Source organism: Thalia democratica, chromosome 1, assembly GCF_965202585.1.
Source record: "Thalia democratica chromosome 1, ktThaDemo2.hap1.1, whole genome shotgun sequence".
In the NCBI taxonomy this organism is placed as follows: domain Eukaryota; kingdom Metazoa; phylum Chordata; class Thaliacea; order Salpida; family Salpidae; genus Thalia; species Thalia democratica.
Window position 1 is genome coordinate 73824979 of NC_139165.1, and position 26300 is coordinate 73851278.

Sequence of the window (26300 nt, forward strand, 5' to 3'; positions counted from 1 at the left end):
TATTTTTAATATGGAACATGAAAAAAGTTTTCTACAGAACATAAATGCAAAAAAAGTTACTGCTATGTTAACTCTAAGCTTAAGATAGCATCTACTTGTTCGTTTTGCAAGACGAAAACAATTTACCAATAGTATCTGAATTTGATAAAACCTCTTTTTTTAATAGGGTTTTTCGAAAGGTAGTTGTTAAGGATTATAAAAAAAAAGTTTTGAAATTATCTATAAAGAATGTTTAAAAATGCAATTTTTTTATATAAGCAATGATGAAATAGTTAAATCTACCAATCATTCAACTAACAAGCATATAATATAACAAGAACACCAGATAATATTCCTTTGTTTTTTATTAAACGTACTATTTATTATTTAATTTTTCCAATATTACTAATCTTTAATTGTTCCTTGGCTACATCTTCTGTACCAAAATAATGGAAAATTTCATATGTAATACCAATACACAAAAAAGGTAGCAAATACAACCCTTTAAATTACAGATCAATTTATTTGACAAGTAGCTTTTGCAGAATCTTTGAACATATGTTTTCTATAAAATTACCTAATCATCTTTTTTTAAATAGACTGATTTCACCGAAACAATACGGTTTTCTCCCTAACCGAACATCCTGTTTTCAATTATTAGATTGCTTACACTCTTGGTTGGTGTCTTTTTTGAGCAGTAAGTCTACTAAAGTAATCTATAAGAAAAAGATATATATATAAAAAAAATTTGATTATGTCTCCTATGTTAAACTTATTAAAACATTATCGCAATACATAGCAGTCTAGTTAGTTGGTTCAATGATTTTTTAAACAATAGAACTCAAAAAGTAGTAATTAACAACACATTTTCAGAATATTTACCTATTTTTAGTGGAGTCCCTAAAGGAGGGGTTATTGGCCCACTTCTATTTGTTATTTACATAAATGATACAGCTTCAGAAGTTGATGTTAGCAGCAACATTAACCTCTTCGCATATGACACTAAAATATTTAGCCACTCGAACACAACTTTACAGAAGTCCTTAGATAAAATTAACAATTGGCTAAAGGAAAAAAAAAACTAAACTTAAACCATAGTAAATGTCAAGTTCTTAATATTCAAAAAAACACTAATATCTATACTTTTGACTTTAAAATAAACTTTACAAGCTTATCTTCAATTAGAGTGTTTAAAGATCTCGGAATTTTTGTTGCTGAAAATTTAAAATGGAACCACCATATTAATCAACTTTACCAAATTGCATCAACTAAATCTTTTCAAGTTTTAAAGAGCTTTAAGTCTACGGATATAAACATCCTTAAAAAGTTGTTTCTTATATACATTCGTCCTAAGTTGGAATATAACACACCAATCTGGTCTCCATACTTAAAAAAAAAATAATCGTATACATTATGTTCAAAGGAAATATATCAGATTAATCTTGAACCGCTGCAATATTTCTTTTACGTCTTACTTTGATAGACTAACAAGACTTAATATTAAATTTTTAGAGTATAGGAGACTTGAACTTGACTTCACTACTTTTTTTTTAAACTAGTTAACGGTAAAACTACAATTGATATACAATCAATTTTTTAACCTTATAAAAGTAATTACTTACTAAGAGGAAATAGCAAAAAGTTTACATGCAAACATCATTTCAATAATGAGGCTTGGCATAATTCTTTTTTTATCGGTCAGTTCAAATATGGAACAAACTTCAAAATGAATTAGTTTCTTGCATAACAATTAAAGAATTTCAATTAAAGTTAGAAAGGTTTGATTTAAACAAAATGTTTGTTAGTGAAATTTGAAAGTAATTTATATCAACCGTTGATTTAATTTTGAGATTTAACCTAGTCCATAGTTCAAATTTTAAAGCAGCGTACTTCCTCTATTAATCATGAGTCTTGTTTCAATATTTTAAATGATTAGTTATCTTGCCAGTCTATTTTTAATGTGCTTGGGACTTTTATTGTTTGTCTATTCATTTAAATACTCCATGATTGATCGTTCTAAGTCAAAGCGTAATTAAGTATAAGTATGTAATTTAAAAAATTGCTTTTTATTTAAATATATAAATTTATATATATATATTACTAAAATATGTTTTCATGTTGGTTTCAAACAATGAACTTTTTGTGTAGTTTTTATTTTTGATTTATTTCGTTATGTGTCTTTCTGTTTAAGTGGTCTAGGTCCATCATATGGACAATAAACTTGCAATAATAAACTTAATGCAATAATAAAACAATAAAAGCAATAATAGTGATAAATTTTATTATCACTATTAGCCCTTACCCTCGGTTGGTAATTTTTTTTCTTCTTTAACTAATTTGTTTTTTTTTGTTAGTTTATAATTTTTTTTTCTTTTACTACTTTTACTATCATGCAAAAATGACCCTCCGTGCAAAAGTATCTCTTCGTGCATAATTGACCCGTTCCCGTGTTAGATACCATAGTTAATTATTTTAGATAACCATTTATATTATGCTTAATTATAATGCCCATTACGTTCATCAAACAAAACTTTTTTTCAAAGTATTAAATTTTCTTAAAAACAGTTTATATAAAAAGTCTACAGAAAATTTTGGGAAAATTCAAAAAAGAAAGCCACATAAAAAATGTCAGAAATGTTGTTTTATAAATATTACAGACACACTTAAAAAAAACGTAGTTTTAGTTTTAAAATCTCAGATACTGTATATCTAATTTCGTAAAATTATTTGAACTTCATTAAACAATTAAAAATACTCTTTAGAGATTAAAATGTAACTATTTAGAACTATAACGAAAAACTAAGTTAATTTTCATAGTAAAATATACTCAGTTTAAGTTAAATAAAAGTTATAACTAACTTGTCAAAAGTTGTGGTGCAAATAGGAACAGACTTTTATTGTTATAATAAAACGAACAAAATACGATTCTGTTTATAAATAAGACACGGTATTTTATATACAACCCTCAAACATAACACACTAAGACAGAATTACGACCATGTTAACACATTTGGATAATAATCGCTCACTTTCTAACTAATTGCTTTTTATAATCAGCAACTAACTATGAACACCGCCGTTTTTAATTTGTTTTATACGCAGACAGAATTTAAAAATCTATAAAAGATAACTTTTCAAGGTTAGCTCATAATAAAGCTTACAAGTTTTGATATTTTTACATGAGTGTATAAATAGCTCGAAAAAATATTGGATAGAAAACATTAAAAAAACCATAAGCTTTAGTTAAGGGAGATATTGATGAAACTAAATAGAGCTACCAATAATAAGTTCGAAGTCGAAATACGTTTGTGAAAAACTAACACGCCATAATACACCTGAGAATATTTTCCGACGTTGAAATACCTCAAGATTAGCAAAATAAAACTATCACTGATATTCATAATACGAGAACAAACTGGCTTTGTTTTATGTAAACTTAAATCATTATATATTAGCTTAAAAATTTTACAAAAGAATTCATTAACTGTATTACTATTTTAACTTTTTAGAACATGTTTTGTTTTCTGTGGCTTCTAAAGTCCAAAAAATTACAGATCCTCTTGGCTTCTACGAACAGTCGCAACAACCTTTTTTCTAAACTCCTTTTTGTTATTTTGGTATTCTTTCTGCAAGGGCATAGTTAAAATAGTTCGTTAAAGTTATTACTTTAAACGTCTCTGAATTAGTTTTTAACTTAGATTTTTTTAGTTATCTAAAAACAGCCTTATTAAAAAAACAAAGTTGGTAGTATAAAAGAAATTTTAAAACAACTCTTCTAAAATGTAGTTTTAAGAATCAAGTGTATGATAATGTTTAGTTATTATTATTAATGAAACAATTTAAATTTCAGAGTCTTCTATTCAAAACAGTGTTCATGCATAAAGCAATGATCAGAACTAAAAAACTCTATAAAGCAAGGTAAACAAGGCTATATACACTGTTACTAAGTGTTATTAATTAGTACTAATTATAACTGATTAAAATAAATAAGTCTCTTAAGTTATGTACTTTTTACTTTACAGATAACAATAAAAGTTATCGACTTAATGATAGGGAGAATGATCAATTCAAAATTTTAAATTTTATTAACAAAGCAATGTTTCACTCGCTTGAACCAAATCAAACGAGATCATCAGTTGTATAAAACTTGTAATCTTTTTTTTTATATATTAACATGCAAGAAGACATTAGTTTAAATTTGATATATAAAACTAAAACAAAAAACTAAACAAAACTTATAGTTTAAAGCTATCAATATAGGAAAATCATAATGTTACCAGGTTAGTTTAAGTTAATTTTTGAAAAATGTTACCTACTTAATAATATTATAATCCTAAAATTTATACAAATAAATAAAATTTTAATTATTAAATAATTTATTTTTTAAAATAATTTTATTTATTTGTTTAAGTTTCCTATATATATTTTCATATATTGATAGCTTTAAACTATAAGTTTTATTTATTTTTGTGTCTAAGTTTTTTATTTCAAGCTTAGCATAATGTCTTCTTGCATGTTATTGTAAAAACTTTTTTACAGATTTTATTCAACTGATGATCTCGTTAGTTTGGTTTAAGCGAGTAAAACACTGCTTTGTTAATAAAATTTAAAATTTTGAATTGAAGTCTCTTAAATTAGCAAAAATTCCTAAGTACTTGATTAACAATTAAATAATTATTATAGAACTATCGTTTAAGTTTTTATAAGGGTTAGATAAAAGTTAATATTTAGATATACTGACATCTGAAACATAATTATTTATAATTTTTTTTCTAAAAAAATCAAAAAAGCATAATGATTATTAAAACTGTTAACTTAAAAATATTTTAAACTTTAGATTTAAGTGGAGCTAAAAGTAAACTCAGTAGTTGAAACTTTGAAAACAATTCGTGAACAAATTTGAAAATAAAACACAAAAATATACTAAATTGTATTTTTAGCATGATTAAAAGTACTATTTAAAGACTTTACAAAAAGGTTATTGTTATTTATGTTAATTATAAAAATTTACTTCTTAAGAACTAAACTTTGAGAAAACTTTTGTTAACTATTTGAAGTTATAATCCAGATAATTTTGTTTGAAGAACTTATTTAGAAATTTTAGATACTAATAAATTACTATATTTAATAGTAATTGTCACATTTTTAAAGATCCTAACGAAAGGTATTAATTAAAATCAACAAATAAAACAATATTGTATTAAAAATATCATACTTTTGAAGTTTCCCTCTTGAAAATCATTAGTATTTTTACTAAGAAAGTAGTCGGTTAAGCTTGCAGCTGTAACTATATTTTATAAGCAAACTAATAATGTATATTAAATGAACTTTTTCAAGTTTTTTATACATATTTAATACGAATATTCACATAATGGCTTGATTTACTATTATTATATCTAGAATTTATAGGTAAAAATCATTATCATATGTTAAATTTACTAAACTGGGTTTAGTGTAAAATATCAAGTATAAAGAAACATAAAGTAAAATTACTACAGTAAAGTTTGGTCAAATACTAATATAAATAAACGTATAAAACTTTTATGATAAACAAAAACTCACAGCAGCATCAACGTTTGCAGGTGATTCAACATTTGGACTTGCCAGCATGCTGATGACGCTGATCTGTTATGACGTCATAATACCATTAAAATAGGCCAAATTAAATATGCACGCAACTTGTGGATAATATTTTACGCACACTTACTTATTAATCTTATAATTAAAAGAAAATGTTTGCTTTAACATTAACAAAAAAAATCTAATTTAGTACTGCAAAAAAAATCTGGTAAAAGTAATATTTATGAAAAAAATTTACTTAGTAACCATCATAGGAAATTTATGTTTAAAACTTGTAAGTTTTTTAACATAACACTAACAAATGCTGATTGCAATATCTTCATCAATAAAAACTTTAGGTTTTTCAAAAATTAAACTGAAGAGAACATTAAAGATCAAGCATTTAGATTAAATAATTCAAATAAACAACTGTAAACCTATTCGTACAAAAAAATAAATGGAAAGTATATTATATGTTAGTCTGATTTGCTCATTTGCTGAGTTACAAAATATTTTTAAGGCTAATCTAAATTTCATTTATACCCATGTCCCTAACCCACCTTACCCAAACATACTAAAAATTAATCAAAAAATAAAGTTTTAATAATCAAAACGAAAAATAACATGAAAAAAGCTTTCTTTTGCTGACTCATCAAACATGCAAATCAGACTGACCTTTTAGTTTACTTGCCGAATAAAGTTATACAAAAAGACAAATTTAAATTCCCATATGAGTATCAGTATAATTTTAAAATATTCTTAATCAAAAAGATTTTAAATGGTAAATAAATAAAGTAATTGGAGTTTTCATAACTTTAGACATCTACTTAAGAACTAATAATACAAAAAGTGTAACAAAAAACTTTAAGCAACTATCAATGATACTAACATAACTTAAAAACTGCAAGTTACATCTTAAAAAGTAAGTTTGAACTATTTTTATCATTAGACAACTGTTAACTTGGTTATATTGTTCAACCCTTTTTTTCTAAATACTTATTATTTTGAAATTAAATTGTTTTTAAACTTAAACCAACCAGAATAGATTCAACGGTGTGAATGGGCAACCATCTTTCAGCGGCTTGTTCGTATCCGTATTTGTCCTCGCCTGGTGCGTGCAATATCGATATGCAAACCGTACCGTCGCTGTGCACTGCGTTGAAAAATTTACATTACTTATTCAGAACTTAAAAAACTTACCACACACTACTTGGTGGTTATTGAAGTTTAAGTTCATAAGGGTTCTAACTTTTTTTACTAAAATTAACATTGACCATGCAAGCTCAAATTATTTACTATAATATACTTTTCACAGAATAACAAAATAATAATAATTTGAGGTACAGTCAGTTGTGTTAAAATTTATTTGATACTAACGTACGTAAGAACATTTTTATGTTCGTTTCTTGGGTTTTGAAAAACAATTTTCAATTCTTTTTTTCTATTAATTTTTTAATAAAATTTAACCAATAATAAAATTTTCAGGAAACGTTCCTTGCATTAATAGTAAAAATCCTATAGTAATGATTTCAAGTATAACTTTAAGAGATGTAAAACTAAAACAAAAAAAAAATTATAAGCATTTTTATTCAAAATTCAAAAATTTTCTACACTAGGATTGCCAATTATCAAGTTAAGATTAAACTGAAAAGGTTTCAGAACGTTTACTTATAAACTGTAGAAGATAGATTTATAATGAGATATAATTTGTTGTCTTTTTACCTTGGTCCTTCCATAACGAACTAACTGAACTTTCTGACTTTGTACTTTCATATCTCAAAACCTAATTTGAATTTCATAAAACAGTAAAAAAAACAACACCTAGCTAAGTTAAGGGTCTTTAAAATAAGATCAACATGTAAAAAAAGTGCCTTACCTGCTATCAAATTAATATAAAGTAAACTAAATAAAAAATTGTTGTAATTAGTTAAATTGTAAACTTAAGATAGCAAAGAAAAAGAATAAGTTTATACTTGGCAGTGTTAACAATATGAAATTGAAGTTTAAGACATAACTTGTTGTCCTCATAAACAGAACTAATAAATTGAACAAAGGAAATTTTTAACTTGTTGTGGACTTTTAATAAATTATGCTTTAGTATAGTAAAAAATAAAATAAAGTTACACACTGACAAATGAAACGTCATTTTTACTCATACAGTATATTTTGTCTAGCTGCAACTATCATAGTTTTAATTTTATAGATTAATATTCACTAAGCTAAATACATAACTATTTTCTATGAATATATAAAAATCAAGCTCTTAAATGCTTTATTTAGTTGTAAATGGTTAAATCTTTGGGCGGAGTATAATTTTTCTCCTGTTTTTTTTTTATAAAAAACTACGACAATTAAGGCAAAATATGTCAGGCATACCTTTACTGTGAATAAAGTAAATAATCTTAAACTTAACATATAAAAAATAAAATAAGGCTTAACACCTTAAAACTATTTATTTTACTTTATTTTATAGTTGGAAACTTATAGCAACCCTATACATTCACAGTGAAGTTTCATAATATAAGAAAACCACAATGACCTGAAAAATATTTCTAATGGGAATTTATAAAAACAGTTTTGCTAATTTGCAAAGAAAACAATGAAAATATCAAAAGTTTAAAATTTAGATTCATCTTTGAACTGCAAAGTACTTAATTAAATCTATGCGACTGTATTTTGATTTCGGATGGTACAGTGCTTATTCACTTATCCGGACAGTTTCAGTCAGAAGAAAATTCAAAAAATGTTCAGTAGTAAACACAAAAATTCATTCAAAAAATTACAACTTTTTAAATTTTATGAGTTTTCTGCTGAAAAACGTGGAAAAACTATAAAACAAACTTCTATTATTTCTTATTTTAGTAAAACTTCCAATAAAAACTAGTTTGTTAGGAGTGATATGTTTCCGTTAAATTGACTTTAAACTTAGTCAAAGTTTCCCGTTTTCTTTCTGCCTGTTTTTTTTTTATTTTTAAAAAGTTTTTTATTTCATTTAAAGAGATAGGTTTACATTATTTTTTGTTTCTAAAGATTAATTTAATTTATATTTTTTCTTAAACAAAAATAAGTATTTTTTTAAATTAATAGTTAGGGCAGGTGGAATTACAAATGATGAACTTTACTTGCTTAACCCTCAAAAAACGTATACAGTTGCAGAGGGTTAGTAAGTCTGATGTTTTTCTACCATAGAAAAAATAAATTAATTAACCTTAAGTTTAGCTTTTATTATTTATCATTTTATTATATATTACTCACAATTACTATGTATTTGTTTTTACCTTAACACTTTTATTATGCATTGCATTATATGCAGCAGTTATGTTATTATATGAAAAAGTTGATTTTTTGTACTTATCCAGAATTTTGGTTATCCGGACATGTTTACAGAAAAGTCTTGCCCAACGTGTCCGGATAAGTGAATTAGCACTGTATTATGACATCCTTACTAGTTCAGCACAAGATGAAATAATATTTAGTTTAATATATCATAAAGTGAAAATATTTATTCAAATGCATAGATCATTAGTCAGATGTGTAGTCAAATGATTAATTAGAAGGGCTGTAACATTGTTAGTACTTATAAAACAAGAAAAGAACTTTACTATTAATAATGCACATAAAAATAGTTTAGGCAAAAATAATCTTTTCGATAAACAAAATACAAGCAGCAATGAACCTTAATATAAAATTATCCATTAACTTTTATTGAAAACTGCATAACATTGAAAAAAAAAGTGGTAGATCGTAAGAGATTTACAGTTTCAAAAAGTATTTAATTATAAGATTTTTTGAATAGTTTTATTGTAGCTACTAAGAGCAATTTGTTTACAGCTTCATAACTTTATGCTCCTTTTCAAGATAAAGGTTTCAAACAATAAAACTACTATTTGTTACTTTTAAAATGTAAAATCAGATTTGAAAACACTTTTTTAATGTAATTGCATATTTTTAAACAGTTTTGTTATAAAACAAATTAAAACTAATAGGTTTTAACTATGTTCTACAATAAAACATATTGATTGAAAAAGTATACAAAATAGTTTTATTAGTATTACACACTAAATACAAAAAAAAAACTTAGTAAATAAAATAAAAACAAACATCAACTAGTTTTTAAAATAAATATTATAAAAACGATCAAATAAGTATAATAAAAAAACTAATAACCATTAGGGTGCCACATCTTGCTAACAAATCTCATTTTAGGAGGTTGCTGCGGATATGACTCTGGAAAAATGAGATGAGCTTTGAAAAGGCCTCCTTCACTGTAAGAACAACCTTAGTTTTAAAGAAATCAAAAAAAAAAGCTCAAGTAATAAAACGACTGTTGGTTCATTCAAGTACAATTATGATCAGTTTATTTACAAAATTGAATTACAACAAATTTTATTAAACTACATAAAGGTGTTTATACATTGTTGATTGTAACAAAAAAAGTTGTTAAGATAAAACAACAATTACAACAAAAATTATTTTAAAAAACTAACAGATTTTATAAAAATATTGAAGAATTTGATAACCATAGGTAAATAATTTTCTTTCAAACTAAAGAACAGCCAAAATAAATATTATTTATTTATATTATTAGATTTAGATTAAGTTATTTTTTATTTAGACTTGCTAGTAGCTTTATCACAATAGCTTTATTTTATCTTCCTTTAAAGTACTTTTTAACAAGTTTTAGAATCTTAAACTTACTACTAAACATATAAATAACTAGAAACTAGGATAAGTTTTAAAACAAACTACTGTATAGATATTTTATATAACCTTTTACTTGAAACATTTTATAAATTATACTATTATTAAAAATGTTTTAGCACTAGATATATCAAGAACTTTTATTAATTTAAAGTGTAATACACAACCACATAAGTTAATACCAAAACTTACTACAAAGAATCTGGTGGACCCATCAATACGATTTCCCATTGGTAAATATTAGAATCATCAATAAGTCCTGCACTAAATCCAGATACACCACTTTTTTGTAACTCTATTTTGTATAAATTGTTTGAAGTTTTTTTAAATTATAAAATGCAAAAAAAAACAATACCTTCTAGTTTTTATAATCTACAAAATCTAACTCAAATAAGACATATATAACAATGTAACATGTGAAAAAAAAGTTCTTATTTTTGAATACATTTTAATCTTGAAGTAGTTAAAAACACTTTAAACTAGATTTTAGAAACAAAAACTTTGAACTAACAAGAATAAGACAAATAGTTTTGTGCATATAATAGGTAAAAATAATTAGCTTAAATTTAGCATTATTAGTATAAAAGATCAACCTTTTCTTACCTAGTAATTGTTTATTAAGTAGCAACTGACTTTGTGGTTTTGTCATATTTTATATAAAAAATTATCTGAAACAAACTTTAAATATTTTTCTGCAACAAGGTATAACTAAATTAAGATCAAAGTGGGAGGAGTATTGCATTTTTCTACAAAAGTTGAACATTTGCCTCTTGTATGAATGCTTTAAACATAAACTATAAATCAGTTTTTAGAGAAATCTAAAGTTTATCATAAGTTTACTGAAGACAGATTTTTTATCTGAAAACATTTTGAACTTAATTAATATGCAATAAACTTGTAGATTTTTCTAAATTATCTTTTGATTTTTTCTAATTATTGATGCAGAAGAAAAATCATAAATAAAAATTTAACTGTGTACTGAACTGATTTAAAAATTTTATATAAATCTTGTCTTAAAGATTTTGAAAGAAAGATTAACATGTAAAAGTGTCTTACCATCCTATGCCCTTAAAATAAAATGTAAGAAAAAGTGCAAGTAGTTTCAAAAGGTATAAGTTGATTTTTATACGTGAAAAATCATTATTCAAACAATTTTCAGTTATAAGAATTTTTATGTAAACAGACATTTCAATAAACAGACATTTCATGATTAAAACATGATCAAAATTGTAAATATCGTTTAAGTTTAACAACTTAATTATACTAATAGGGTTGCCACTCTTTGGGTCAAAAAATCTTCCCTGAGTGACCAGAAACTTCCCTGAGTAACCTTAAAGTTACCTGAGTTTCCCTGAGTTTTTTCCAAACCCTTAAAATCATTTTTTTTATTAAAAAATTACCATTTTAATTCTAAGAATATTGAAGAACTTGCCTTAAGGCTTAAAATTTTTAAATAAGCACTTAAAATTAATAAAATAAACTTTTATGAACAAAATATTGAAACTGGATTACCTAAATCTCATTCTAGATCTAGAAAAAAAATTCCCTGAGATTTTTTTAAAAAATCTTAAAATTTCCCTGAAATTTTTAGAAAAAACCAAAACTGCCCTGAGTTTCCCTGAATTAAAAAAAGAGAATCAAAATTCCCTGAGTTTCCCTGAGATTTTCTACAACTTTAAAATTCCCTGAGTTTCCCTGAATTCCCTGAGTGTGTGGCAATCCTGTACTAATTGCTAAATACAAATCAAAAACTTTTTCAACTCTAGGAAGTTCTTATGTTTAAGTTAAGAAATCTGTTCTTTATACTCTAACATTACGAGTTGATAAAAACTGAGTAAGTTTGTTAGAGCACTGGTATGTTTATGAAAACAATTAAGTTTATTAAGTGTTTTTTTCAATTTATTTCAACTTTACTGAATAATTTTTAGAACAATATGCATTATGTATTTTAAATTAGTTGAAAATTTAACTTTTCCAGAGCATAATTGAAGACTACTTAAATTTATAAAGCTATATTACTTATGTGAAAACAATTAAATTAGATAAGAGGTATGTAATACAATGACCATAAGGTCTTTTCCCACACTAACTCTATTGACAATAATTGCTGTGTTCATTTTTCTATATATTTTTTAAGATTAAAGTTCCACTCTTTGAGTCAAAAAACTATCTTAAGTGACCAAAATCTGTCCTGGGTCATTCCGAGTTTTTTTTTAATTCTTTTAAGAAAAAAAAAAATTTAATTTAATAAAACCAAGTTTTTAAACAAAGTTGGTTGAAAAGTATCAAAAAAAAAAACTGGAACAACTAAATCTCATTCAAAATCTAGAAAAAAGGACGACTGAGATTTTCAAAAAATCTTTAATTTATTTTTAGTTTTTTTAAACACATTTAACTGAACTAAGTCATATTTTTTCAAACTAGTCTGACTTGCCCTAATATTTTCATAATTTTCAAACTGTTATGAGTTATAATGAGTATACTAAGTGTGTGGTAACCCATCAAAATATTAAACTGAAATAACTAAATCTCTATCAAGATCTAAAAAAAACTTGGTTAAGATTTTCCTTTTAATTTTAAAACTAGCCAGTTTTTATAAAAAACAAAACTATCCTGATTCATCCTGAGACTTTTCATATTGTCATGAGTTATCTTAAGTGTATGGAAACTTTGAAAAATATATATATGTTATAAAAATGATTATCTAGTTGTCATTGAAATAAAATTAGGAAAAATTCTGAAAATTTAAAATTAACCTGAGTTAGTTGAAAAGCGTTCGAAAAAGTCAAACTGGTTTAAACTGCTCTGAGTGAGTGCCAAGCCTGATAATTTTATAATATCAGGGTTGCCACTTGTTTTTTCAAATTTTTTTCCAGGTTTTTCAAATTTCTTCCAGGTTTTTAAAAGTACACATTTTCAGGTCTATTTTTAGTTTTAAGTTAATTTCTATTTAAGAAACTGTGTTAAATAGTATAAAAATATTGAAAAGATACTGTAAAGTTACTTTAAATGTGTTTTTTAATAAAAAAAATGTTGATGATGACAAAAAATATTATTTATATGAAAGATTTTTTGTGTCAAATCAAAATTTTACAACTGAAAATGTTGAAATTAATAAAAATTCCAGGTTTTTTGATCAAAATTCCAAGTTTTTCCAGATTTTTTTCAAAATTTCTCAAATTCCAGGTTTTTCCAGTTTATTTTAGCCTAAATTGTCAAATTCCAGGTTTTTCCAGGTTTCCAGGTTAAGTTGCAACCCTGTGATATTTAGATAAACTTTATGTAGTACATCAAAATAATAATTGTCTATCTATGTTATACTTATCTTAACATTTGTATCCCTAACCCAAATGAAACAAAGGTTTCCTTTTACTAAAAAGACATAAAAACTTCAACAGAATAAACAGGTAAGTTTTTTTAACTTGTAAAATTTAATAATAAAAGTTATTGTGGTTTGAAAGTAAAATAGTTCAGGGTTGCCACAGATCAGGCTGAATAAAATTTTCTGACTTTTTACTAAAATTTTCCTGACTTTTCTAAATCAAGCTCTTTATTTAAAGCTATTGTAAAACACATAATCAAACACTTTAAACTATATAAAGCTTTCAATATTATCTTTAAACAGGTTAAACAACAGTTTTTTTTTTGCTGAATTCAATCATCTAACTTCAATTACATCACTTAAACCATCTATGTATGATTTGCAGTAAACATCTCTATCAGCAAAATACTTGTATTTTATAACTTATAAACACAACTTGCTTGAAAAAAGAAACAATAATTCAGCATCTCCTAACATAAATGTATCTAAATAAATAAAAGACATATAAGTTACTTTTACATTTAAAACATTAAAACAATAATATAATATATAATTAATAATAATATACAACTAAAATAAGAATCTTTACGATTAAAACCTTAAAACAATAACGAATCTTTAGAATTAAAATCTTAAACCAATAACAAACTTTTGCAGTTGAAACCTTAAATCAATAATGAACTTTATCAAACACAGTTTTTTTTCAACATATGTACTAAAATTTATTTTCTCAGTTTCTTTATTAGCACTTAAACCTCTTCATCTAATAAAGATATAGTTTCCTTTATCTGGTCTGCATCCAGCTTAATTTTCTTGACAATTAAAACCATTTGACTCACCTTGCTGCTCCTTGCAGCTGATTCAAATCATTCTAATCTGCTGCTCCTAGACTAGTCGAAGAGAATCTTTTCTCTAAATTTAGCCACAGTTTGTTGACTTCAATTCTTTTCTTTTTGCACTCATTTACTAATTTTTAACAGATGAAGGCATTGTACTGAGTAATTTTGTAAATTTTTAGGAAATTTTTGCAATTTTAGTCTAACTTTTAAGGGTTTTTAATAAACGTTTTACCATTTGAAGGCTTTGGAAAATAAGGAATTTTGTAAATTTGAACTTACAAAATTTGACTTATATATTTTGTCAAATTTCCTGCCTTATTGAGACTATTTTTTTTAATCCCTATTATACCTGACTTTTGTCTTTTTTTTTAGTTTTTCCTGTCTTTTCCTGACCTTGTGGCAGCCCTGATAGTTACATTTAATAAATAAATGTGCACACATATGGTAAACATGCAGAAGTATTTTATTTCTAAAAGCAGATATCTTTTTTCAACTGGTATTTTTTTTTGTTTATATCATTTAATATTTGAAAAAATAATTTCAACTTACAACAAGTTATAAATATATAGGCTTGCATATATGGTCATGACTAAAATTTTTTTTAACAAGCAACTAAGATGTCTCTTCCATCTGATTGACATTACCTAATATTTTTAACATTACCCCTTTTTTTATATAAATATTGATTCAAAAATAAATGCTTATGAAATAATAAATTTAATGAAAAAACATTATTAAAATGAGTGGAAGTACATTAGAGTTTATTCTTAGAATGAGATTGTTACTCAGAACTTTAGTTTTTTATGTTGAAAATAAAATAAAAACATCCTGGATTTGTTTTTGTCAAAGATGTCATTCTCAAACTCTTCTCTTTGCAAGAACAAATGAAAATAATACAGTTAAGGGCATAAGGGAGAAAAAAACTTTTTTTTTTGAAATTTTATTCTATTTTATATAGTTTTTACTAAGCTACTAGATGCTTATTACAGATTTAAAAAAATTTAAATATTTTTTGAGATATAGCCGGTCAAAGTCGGTGGCAACAATAGGTTCCTCATGGAAGGCACAAACTAAAACAGAAAAATATTATATTTCACTAAAAATCTATCTTCTCCTACGTTTTTTGAGATAACTACCTAAAAATTTCATGAAGTGTTCCTTAATATACTTAGAAAATTCTGTCGGAAATAATTTTTTTTAAATTAAAAAACAAACAAAAAAAATTTTTTTTTTTAGCTATAAAATTTTAATTTTTCGATTTTTTTAGTTTTTTTAAGTTTATTATTTTTGATTTTAAAATTCTGTTCCAAAAGAATTTTCTAAATATTGCAAGGAACATTTCCTGAAATTTTGAGGTAGTTATCTAAAAACGTAGGAGGAGATTGATTTTTAGTGATTTCTAGTTATTTGCCATTTTGGTTTGCGCCTCCCATAAGAATCCTATTGTTGCCTCTGACTTTGATCAAATATATCTCCAAAACTTATTTTGAATTTCTTAAATCTGTAAAAAGCATCTTGTAGCTTGGTAAAAACTAAATAAAATGAGAACAAATTTTAAAAACAAAGGTGTTTACCTCCCTCCCTATGCTCTTAACAAAAACTATGGGAACATAAAACTAACAATTTTTTATACATAATTTATTTCTTAAAAAATTAATAATTTAAAAACTTGTGTTGGCAATAATTTACTATTTAGAATGACAAAAATTAAGAAAAAAAGCAGTAGTTCTGTATAAACCCCATGTGTTGTGTTACAAGAAAAATTTATTTGGTTTGGAATAAGATGGAAGAGTAGTTAGTAAGATTAATGCAAAGGCAGTATTATTATCAAGGAGATCTCCTATAAATTGTAATATCAAAATTATGGCTTTAAAACTATTTGAATGAGTAATCTATCCAAATGGATATTACATTGTATATTGTTTAATTTTAGAATTTTGGAATTTTATTCCTATAAAGTTAACAGATTAAGCACATTTTTGAGAAATTTATTTGTAGGTGGTTTCCTACCTCCGAAAAAATACATTTTTACCAGTAATGTTAAATATAGTTGAAACTTCATTTATTTTTCTCAGTTAAAGAAGTTGAAACAAATTAAGGGAAGTTTTTGTTGTAAAAAAGAATAAAATAAGTATTAAAAAAAATTCTTATTGTTTTTTTAAGTTATATAATTATCAATTCAAGTCTAATTATACTAAAACTGTTGTCCAATAAACAAAAAATACTTGTAATTAATTTAAACTTACTTTTTGTCAGATTTTTTTTTTAAATTCATTAAAGTTGTTAACAAATCGATTAACTATCACTCGAATGTTTTATATGCAAATTAAATACACATTTCGTTTTACAACGATTTCTTAATGTTTAACATCTGATTGTTTTCTATCCAAAAATTTTTCCATTTAAGTTAAATGATTTTTTCCATAAATTTCCTATTTTATTAATTTTTGTATAGTTATTATTTAAGAACTTAGTAATGTAAGTTAGCTGCTAAAATTTAGAGATGAAGACATTATTTTACTTTACACAAAACTTAGATATACTTTTTTTTTTATTTTTATATAGGCTTAAAATACCACTAGCTTAAAAAAAGCTTATAAAATTAATTAAAAATTAAATTGCAAAAGATTGTGCGAAGAATTATAATGAAAGTGGTTTTTCAATTTTAGTTAAAGCACTTAATGGATATCATCTAGGAATTTTAGAATCTTTATTCATAAAAAAGTTTAGATTTAGATCTATGTTATGCAAGCAACAGTACGTTTATAATTTTATCTTTTTAAGTTGTTATAAACGTCGTTGGCCGCTTATTTTATTTTACTTATTGCTTGTTTTACTTTTATTTTTGTACGTATGCTTTTTTTAGCTAAATTACAAATTAAATTATAATTATGTAGTTATAAACTGTTTTTCTATCACAAATATATTTTGCTAAATTTTGCTTTATTTTATCAAATAAGTATTTTCTGATTAAACTATTTAAGTGTTTGCTTACTCAATATTTGTTTTAAAATTACTTGCTAACAAAAGTAGTTGATCTAACTGGTTAGCTGAAATATATTTTACTTGTTTGCTAAGTAAAAATATTTTTGAATGAATCATATCTCAAATTTATGTTTAAATTCAAACCAGATTTTTTAAAAAATGCAGATTGCTATTTGACAGTGTTTTAAAACAAGCAAAGGTTTACTTAAAACAAAAATAGCATATTCCAAAATAATTAAAAAATTATAGGCAATAACAAAGTGTCGTGTTGGCTATAGGTTATAATTTAAAAATTTTATTTAATTTTTCACTAATAAGAAATGAATAAACTGACCAAAATTGTTATTTTTCATTCGTCAAATAATTTTTCTACTACAATTCAAACTAAGTGTTAGAAAATAAATGTTATCTGTTTTCTATAGAAAACTTAAAGATACTACTAAGAGATCTATGAGTCATAAACTTGAGATAGGTAAATGCAATTTGTCTAAAAATCAATTTGTGGACGTTTTTATTCGTTGAAATTCTATATCAGTGGTTGTCAATATGTACACTGGTGCACACTAGGTACACAAAACTTTTTTTGAGGTGCACGAAATTTTTAGGTTACACGAAACTCATTTAGAGGTGCACGAAGTTTTGAGATTACAAAAAAAAAAACAGAGTTAGAATAAGTATGTAGTTAATATTTAATAAAGTATTTAAAGAATACTGAACTGGGGATGTTGTATTAATTGCGGAGAATTGATTAATTAAATACTTTATCAAACTTTAATCTATAATTTTTATTGTCGATTAGTGAATAATTTCTAAATATACTTTTTACATTAGAAAAACCTTACTTAAATAACTAAATAATGTTTTAAAACTAAAAAACTGTAGAGCTTGTATAACAAGAACTGAAAGTGAAATTTAAGGCATTAAAAGGTTTTTTGATATAAATAAAACTTTGTGCTTTAACATTTAAATATAAATAGCTTTTAGTGTTTAAAAATTCTTTTAATAGTTAATATTTTTTTTTTAATTATTAGTAGTGTTTGGTTAGTCGAACAAAGAAAATACTGATTTAACTGAGTTATCTATTTTATAAAAAATCCAGATTCAAATTTTAGTTTTAAAGTACTAGACGAGACAATTTATACCTAGTTGAAAATCAAAAAACGGTTATCATTACTGTTATGCAATATTCAATTAACAACTTTTTTGTCTATAAATAATGATTAGTCTAAGTTATAAACTTCATTTTAATTGCTTTTTTTTAATTTTTGTTGTCAAAGAAAATATCTTTTAACATTTTAAAAGCATATTAGTAATTGAAAAAGCCAAAACATCTATTGCTACTGTAAAAAAAAAGTAAAAACATTTTAGTAATATAAGATAGGTTTAATATTATTAGTTTTATATAAACGTTAAACGTTTTAATGTAGTACATCAAAATGTTAAAACATTTCATTTTATTATAATTGAAGTATACTTTTAAAGTAAATTGTTCGTTATCACTCTGTACTAAAGAGTCTTTAGATACTAAAATAACTTTCTATTATTTGAATGATACCATAAAACTACAAAAAAGTAAAACTTTTTTTAAAAGGTGTACATGTAAAAAGAATTGAAAAAAGTAACTTGAGTGCATTTAAAAAAAAAATATTTTTCTTAATACACTTAAGATTTTTTTGTTAAATTCATTAATAGTTAAAACAATTACTAAAAAACTTAGTATGATTAAAATTGTAACAGCATCAATGCAACTAAAAGTCGTTAAGTTGTTAGTTTAATAAGAGGTAAGAATTTTGACCATAAATAGGTGTTTTCTGGACTGTAAATGTAAACTATTGACAACTATACTAAACAGATATTATTTTTTAATTTTTTATAATTGTTCGAAACTGGTAATAGTCATTTACAGTAAAGTTTATCTAATAAAAGTTAAACATAGAAAATAATTGCTGAAGTATAGTATTTTAGCATAAAATTTCTTAAAATTGTTAGATTAAAGTTATATTTACATACTTTTCTGAAACTTCTATTTTTATACTTTATCGCGAAACTTTTTCATTCAAGGTTATATTGAGTTTAAAATCAAGAAATATTCACAAAAACAGAGTACAGTTATGACACTTAATTCTTACACTTAATGTTTTATGGAAAGTAGTGGTCATGAAAAAATATTCCTGTAATTGAAAAACTAAAATATTCAAATCATTCTAACTTTGAATTTTTTTTAAATTTTACATCTAATAAAATCAGATAATTTCATAACTTTTTTTCTTATATTCATAAAAACCTCATTTTGCATAAGGTTTATAAAAATTAAGATAACTCAAAAGTACAACTTTTTTACAAAATGAGTGTGATTATTTACTATAAAGTTTTCTTTTTTAAAAATAGTTGATGCTGTTTTCAAATATTATTTTTATAATGTAAACAGTTAGTTTTTTTTTCAAACAAGCGGCTTGTACTGTAAATAATTTTTTAAATATACTTGTTTTATAATTCTTATTAAGTAAACATTAAGTAAAAAAGTACTGTTTTTTTTTAAATACTAATAAACTTGCTTGTTATGACTTTTTCATTAAAATTTTTAGCTTAAATTTGTATAAAAGAACAGAAATACGTGTCATAAACTTTATTAATCATGTATAATGTTATACCGAAAACTTATATGATTAATGCAAAAAAAAAAGCTAATTTAATTTTTAGTTCTACAATTTTTTGTAAGCAAAAAAGTTCACAAAAATAGGTGAATAATTTACTTACAGATATATTAAATGTTTCACCACTTTTAATAGTTGTATTAAAATCTTACAAACATTTTTACAAATGATAACAATAATGACGCGTTTTTATTTGCTGTTGTATAAAAATTTATAACATACAGTAGTCTGCCTTGTACTTTTGCACCAGCAAAACTTGGTTTGTCATAGAATTTCGCACTTAAAAAATTTTATTGTTAAGAGGTTAATGATGTTAATCTGTCTTAGAAAGATAGTGTATACTTGGTTTTGTTAAATTTTTTAGATCTTTATTTGTGCAAAACTGCTTTTTTTAAGTGTAGAAATTACTAATTCTTGTTTAATTAAACACTAATGCTTTAGATTCATTTTTTATATAGAACTTTTAACACTTTGTCAGCAGTAGTGATCAACCGGATCCTGTTTAAAAAAAAAATTGAACCCGTATCCGGCCGAATCCTTGCTGATATTTGGCCTGGTCCGGCTCTAATTATTTAGAAGAACTAAAACTCTCTTTTTTTTTTAAACAAAACTTTAGTTTTTGAATAAACACTGAAAATATAAAAATTAACCACCAAGAAATAATAATTACTGTTTGTTAGTGTTTTTACAAATTGTAATTTTATGCAGGTTTACAAAAATTTTAAAATCGTTTTTAATTACTTTAGATGTCACAAAATTCTTATTAAAAAATCCAACGACTTATCTTTTACTTGCTCATTATTAGCATGTATTTTACTTATTTGGATCAGAAAAGATTGCTATGTAGTAGTGTAGCTTTTTACTTTAAATCTTATATAAGTATTTACCTTTTTATCACTTTATAATATTTTAAAAAAATACCTTAACTTGTATTTGAGCTACACAATTTATAGCTTAAACAAAAAGTTAGCAACTAAAGAGTTTAGTATCTTTGAAACTATTATTATTCTGTATAAATAATAAATTGGTTTTAACTGCTTAACAACATTCTAAAATTTACAATGAAAACTACATAATTTAAAATTAGTTAACGTCAATTAAAGTTAAATAAAGCAAGTAAACTTTTCGTTTGACATTAAAGCAAACGTTACAAGAAGATTTCAAAAGTGTTTAAAACTGAAATTACTTAACTTATTTAGAGTTCTTAATATAGAAAATAAAGGTTAATTTAAAATTTTAATGAAAAGAAAAGTAGCTTCTAGTTGTTCAAAAAAAATTTCACAATGAAATAAATAAGAGGAAAAAAACAGTAGTCAATACTTTTCAAAAGTGTTAAAAATAGTTTGCATTTGATAATTTTTAACAAAACTAACTGCTTATTGTATTTTACTAAAAATAATTAGAAATATGTTACTAAATGCAGAAATGGGCAACGTACGATCTGCAGAAGAAAACTTCAGAAACTTGAAGTTAATTTTTAACTTGAACCGCGAGCAAATAACTTTTTTGAGAATTAAACTTTCTGAGATTCATAATGAAAAGAGAAAGTTATTAGAATTAAATTATTTGAGATTCAAAACTTACACTTGATATTTTAAGGTCAGTAACGAGTTTAACCCTAGAAATATGATAATTATAGTATTTATTTATACTTTGTTTTTATTTTTAATAAGTTTAGCCCGCTGACTGATAACGTTACTTACCTCTGACTAAAAGTCTATTTTTTCGTAACCTTAATTAAGAAAATATAACAAAGTTTACATTTATCACATTTTAATTTATAAAATGAACGCTGCTATATTTTATAGTTTCCATTCATCTACAAGTAAAAGATTTAACTTTAATATTTATCTAAGTTATACCAAAAACATTGTTTTAAAACTTCATAATCAAGTTTGTTTCTACTCTTAAAAATTCATTTTTATGTTTATAAATAGTTTTTGTACTTAGTTTGATTTTAATTTAAATAAAGTAAGAGTAGTTAGTTTACAACATTTAATGAACAGTATTTCTTAGACAGATTTACTAGTTTTTAAAAATTACTTAGTTAATTTGTTCTTAAATGCAAAAGGAGCTCTGTGTAGTTAATCATTTAATGCGAACTTACTTTAAAGTAAAAAAAAAAGTAGCAATCCATCAGATCCAGCTGGATCAGAACATTTTTTGCTTGTATCCTTATTTACAGACCCAGTACTAATCAGCACGAAACAACTTTAATTTTAACGAGTCGTGTTTATGTACAAAAAAAATTGTTTTGATTTTCCGACAAATATTGCTTATTTTAGGAACTAGCGCCTAATTGCGTTATCTTTAAAAAAACATATTTGTTACAACTTTCTAACCAGCCATTTTTTAGTAATTTGTTTATTCTTAAGCTGTTCTTTATATGCCAAAAAATCCAGTAGTATTTTTTACTATTAAGAAAAATTATTTTAGATTAAATTGATGTCATAAAAAATTCTTGGTTCTTGGTAGTATACAAAAAACAAAGTAGTTGGTATAAACAGTTAAGTCAATTAAAAAACCACTACTTTTTTTTTGTATATCATTAATTTAACGCCTTACTTAACAAAATTAACGTTTGTATAAAGTAAGTGGTAGCATAGTAAGAAATTTTATAAAAGGTCAAAGTACATTTGAACAATGTGTATAATAAGTACAGTGTACATATTTGTTTTTATACCGTTCAAAATAAGTATGAAAGTATACTTCCAGAAGTTACTGTCGACTAAAAAATGTTTTTTAACCTATATAAAAGGTAAAATATGCAGTAATTTATACTACTAGAATAAATAATTTTATTTGGTTTAAATAAAACCTGAAGTATTAAAGTGATGATACTTAAAAAATAAGTAGTGCTTTTAGTATTCCAACGTTCAACACAAAATAAATCGAACTAATCTATCTCTTAAAACATAAGTGCTTGTACCATTTTCTTTGAAGTAAGGATAAGCTGTAAACTGGTCTCATACTAATATAAGAAGAAATGCGTTTTATTAATGAGTTGTATTAAACAAAATTTATAAGTTACAATTAAAATAATCTTATTTCAAAAAGGTTCTAACATGTCAAAAGTCACACTGTAAATTCTCTGAATAAAAAATATATCAATAGGTTATAAACATTGACAAGATTTCAATAAATTTATCAGAATCAGCTGTAGTATATGCACCTTGAATAATTTAAGAAAACAGACTTTAAAAAACTTTACTTAAACATCCAAAAAACAAAAAGTTAGTTGTGTGTTGTTGAAGAAATAAACTCATATTTGACATGCTGCAATTTAAAAAACTACGTTTCAATAAACTGTCAATGTTGTTATATATTACGCTTAAAAAATTGATAAATAAAACTTGTTTTTTATCAGGGGTTTACAAAATACAACCCGTCAAGCAGATCTCTTCGGTTGGCAAATTTATTATGAGTCGTGTTAAAAATAAATATACTCTATGCTAGTGTTATTCACGGTTTGCATTTGTGCACAGTAATTAGCGTACAAATTATTTTACTGCGCACAAAAAATTAATATGGTAAAAAAAATGTTTCACAAATAAAATTCATTGTTATAACATAAATTATCAGTTCTTAATACGTTATTTACATATTAAGACATTCGAAAACTTTAAAGATAACATGTCAATAAAAAAAAATACTTTTGTTTTTATAGCCTAATCAGAATTTATTTTTCATTAGGTTACGGTGCGCAGCTTTTATAAAGGTTGAAAACCACTGATTTTACAGTTAATCAATAAAATTCTACAAATTCGTTTTTTGACTCTATTTGAGGTTATAACTTTAGATATATTTAATAACACTTGAATTTTAAACGTTATATACATGTACAAAGCAGCCCGTTAAGACTTAATGAAATCCGATCAATTAATCATGAAAGGTTACCGAGTTTCGATCTAGATATTTTCAAAGTTCTGATGGTTTTAAACTGTTTACGGTACACTTACCTAATGATAAACGTTTTTAATATTGATTTATCAAGTATATCATAGAAATACATATGGCTAAAATATTACGTACAAACTAATGGATTTAAGAAATAAAACTTGCTATATATAAAGCTTTAACTATGCGCAAAAGAAGATGTCGTTAAAAAAAATTTGCTTTTAATAGTTAACGTAGTTTAGGAGCTACACGACTTAAACTTATATACCGTACAAGCAAAAAATAACTGAAGAACCACTGCACAAAAACTTCATTTAAAGCAATTTATTAACAATGAGCTTAATTTAAAATAGTTACTAGATTAAGTTTCTGTATTCTGCTTAATCCATCTTTTAATCTATGTCATTGTAAAAATTCATACAAAATGCTGAATGTGTAGCTGTTTTAGTTTTTATAAAAATAAGTTATACTACTTAATTTAAAAACTAAAATATATCATCTTACAAATTTTCAAAATTTACAATTGTTTATTTTCATATTTGAAACAAAACTTTAGCAGAAGTTATTATTCTAAATACATATTGATTTTTATATTTGCTAAACTGTATCAAAACAAAAATTTTACCTTTAAAAACTATGTAATTCACTTGAAGATAAACCATATCCACTTATATATACCTTGAATTATATTATAAACGTGTTTCTTTATCAATATCTATATCTGTTTCTAATAAACAATATTTAGATTAATGTATAATATACATTGGAATACTTTCATTTTAAATCGACATCAATTGTTATAAAAACAGAGCGACTGTGAGGACTTTATATAAAAGTTTCAAGATAAAGTGCCACTAGTATAGTTTTACTAAAATTCAGTATTTTAATAACATACAACTAAGTTTGACCTTTAAAACTAACACTAAAACTACAATCATAGTAAAACATTTAAAAGTATTAAACAAAATTCAGAATTTATCCATTGCAAAAACCTTATATTTTACATTCTAATTAGTTGTTTTTTTAACTATGTTCCCAGCTCAAAAATTTTTACATTTCTAAAAACAATTCATTGGATTTTTTTATAATAGAAGCATCTATAGACTAATTTTCCTCTTTTAAAATAAGAAAAAATAACCTATACTTTCTTTATTTGTAGAAGATAATTTAAAGTACCATTTTGTAATTGCAGCTTAATTAGATTTTGACTTTTTAAATTTATATCTAGATTTGACGTAAACAATTAGAATAAAAAATTATTATGCTTACGGCAACTTTTTAACATATTTCAATACTTGTTGGATATCAAAAAATAAGCAATACTTAACTCTTTATCTCAAAAAAGTACACAAGATTCAGTCAATAAATATTTTAAGCTTATTAAAGGTTAAGTTATTTAATCTATTAAGAATGCTATTTAATGTTAAAATAAAGGTATTTTTGGTTGTTTAAAAACTATAAAACTACACAAAAAATAAAAACAATTTATTTTACTAAAATCATACTAAAGATTCATTATGTTATAGAGAAAATACAAAAGTTAAAACAACAACGTAGAAAAGTAATAACAAGTAAATACTTACAAAACATAACCTAATCTTTAAAAACGTGAAAAATCTTTATCTATAAAAAACTAAATCAAATCTTTAAATTTATTCTCTAAAGCTTAGTAAATACTTCTTAGAGCAACAACTATTTACAACATGAGCAGAACTCAGCCAATATTTACAAACTGCTTTTTAAAACTACCACAAAACACCAGTCTGTTATCTCTTCTTGAAGCCGTACTTCTTCCGCTCGTAGAACAGGTCCGTCTTGGCGCTGCCCAGGTTGACGATCTTGGGGCACCCGTCCCGGTCCTTCTCCTGGATGGTGCACTCCTTGCAGTAGTACGCGTCCGACACTCCCGGTCCGCCGCAAATGACGCACCTGCCCTGGTAGCTGCCGTAGTTGCACTCGTCGCAGATCCTCACGAGGGTGCAGGGCCTGACGTACGAGTCGCAGATGACGCACTTTCCGTCGCACTTCTCGCACAGACGGCCGATGGCCACTCCCGGCTGCTTGCGGCAGAAGATCAAGTCGGGGTGGTGCTTTGCCATTTGATTAGTTAAAAAATATTTTAAATATCTGTAGATTGATTTTGTTAAAATTGCGTTATTTTTGTTGGTGTTGTAGGTTTGATAAAAACAAAATTATCACGAAAAATTAACAGGTTTATCTAAAAGATATAAATGAACATTAGGGTGCATTTGTTGCCGGAACCTTGAGTTTCCGAATTTATTTTGTTTTCAGCGCGGGGAATTACATTGTTAAACAACAAAATAACACAAAAAATATTAGCTTATCAATTTTTACCACTGTCGC

At 24.7% G+C, this 26300-nt stretch overlaps 2 protein-coding genes across 2 annotated transcripts; both read right to left on the bottom strand.

The window, feature by feature from the left end:
- Nucleotides 1–2856: 2856 nt before the first annotated feature.
- Nucleotides 2857–10930, bottom strand: LOC145849140 (ubiquitin-conjugating enzyme E2 G1-like). The gene is made up of 6 exons (XM_082954234.1): nt 10843–10930; nt 10432–10534; nt 9706–9803; nt 6576–6691; nt 5542–5604; nt 2857–3605 (listed from the first exon to the last, which is right to left on the bottom strand). Exons 1-6 carry the CDS (start codon nt 10886–10888, stop codon nt 3528–3530), a joined length of 504 nt encoding a protein of 167 aa, XP_082810360.1. The 5' UTR covers nt 10889–10930; the 3' UTR covers nt 2857–3527.
- Nucleotides 10931–25408: 14478 nt separating this feature from the next.
- On the bottom strand, nt 25409–26059 carry LOC145849911 (PHD finger-like domain-containing protein 5A). The gene has a single exon (XM_082955019.1). It carries the CDS (start codon nt 26033–26035, stop codon nt 25703–25705), a length of 333 nt encoding a protein of 110 aa, XP_082811145.1. The 5' UTR covers nt 26036–26059; the 3' UTR covers nt 25409–25702.
- Nucleotides 26060–26300: the final 241 nt, after the last annotated feature.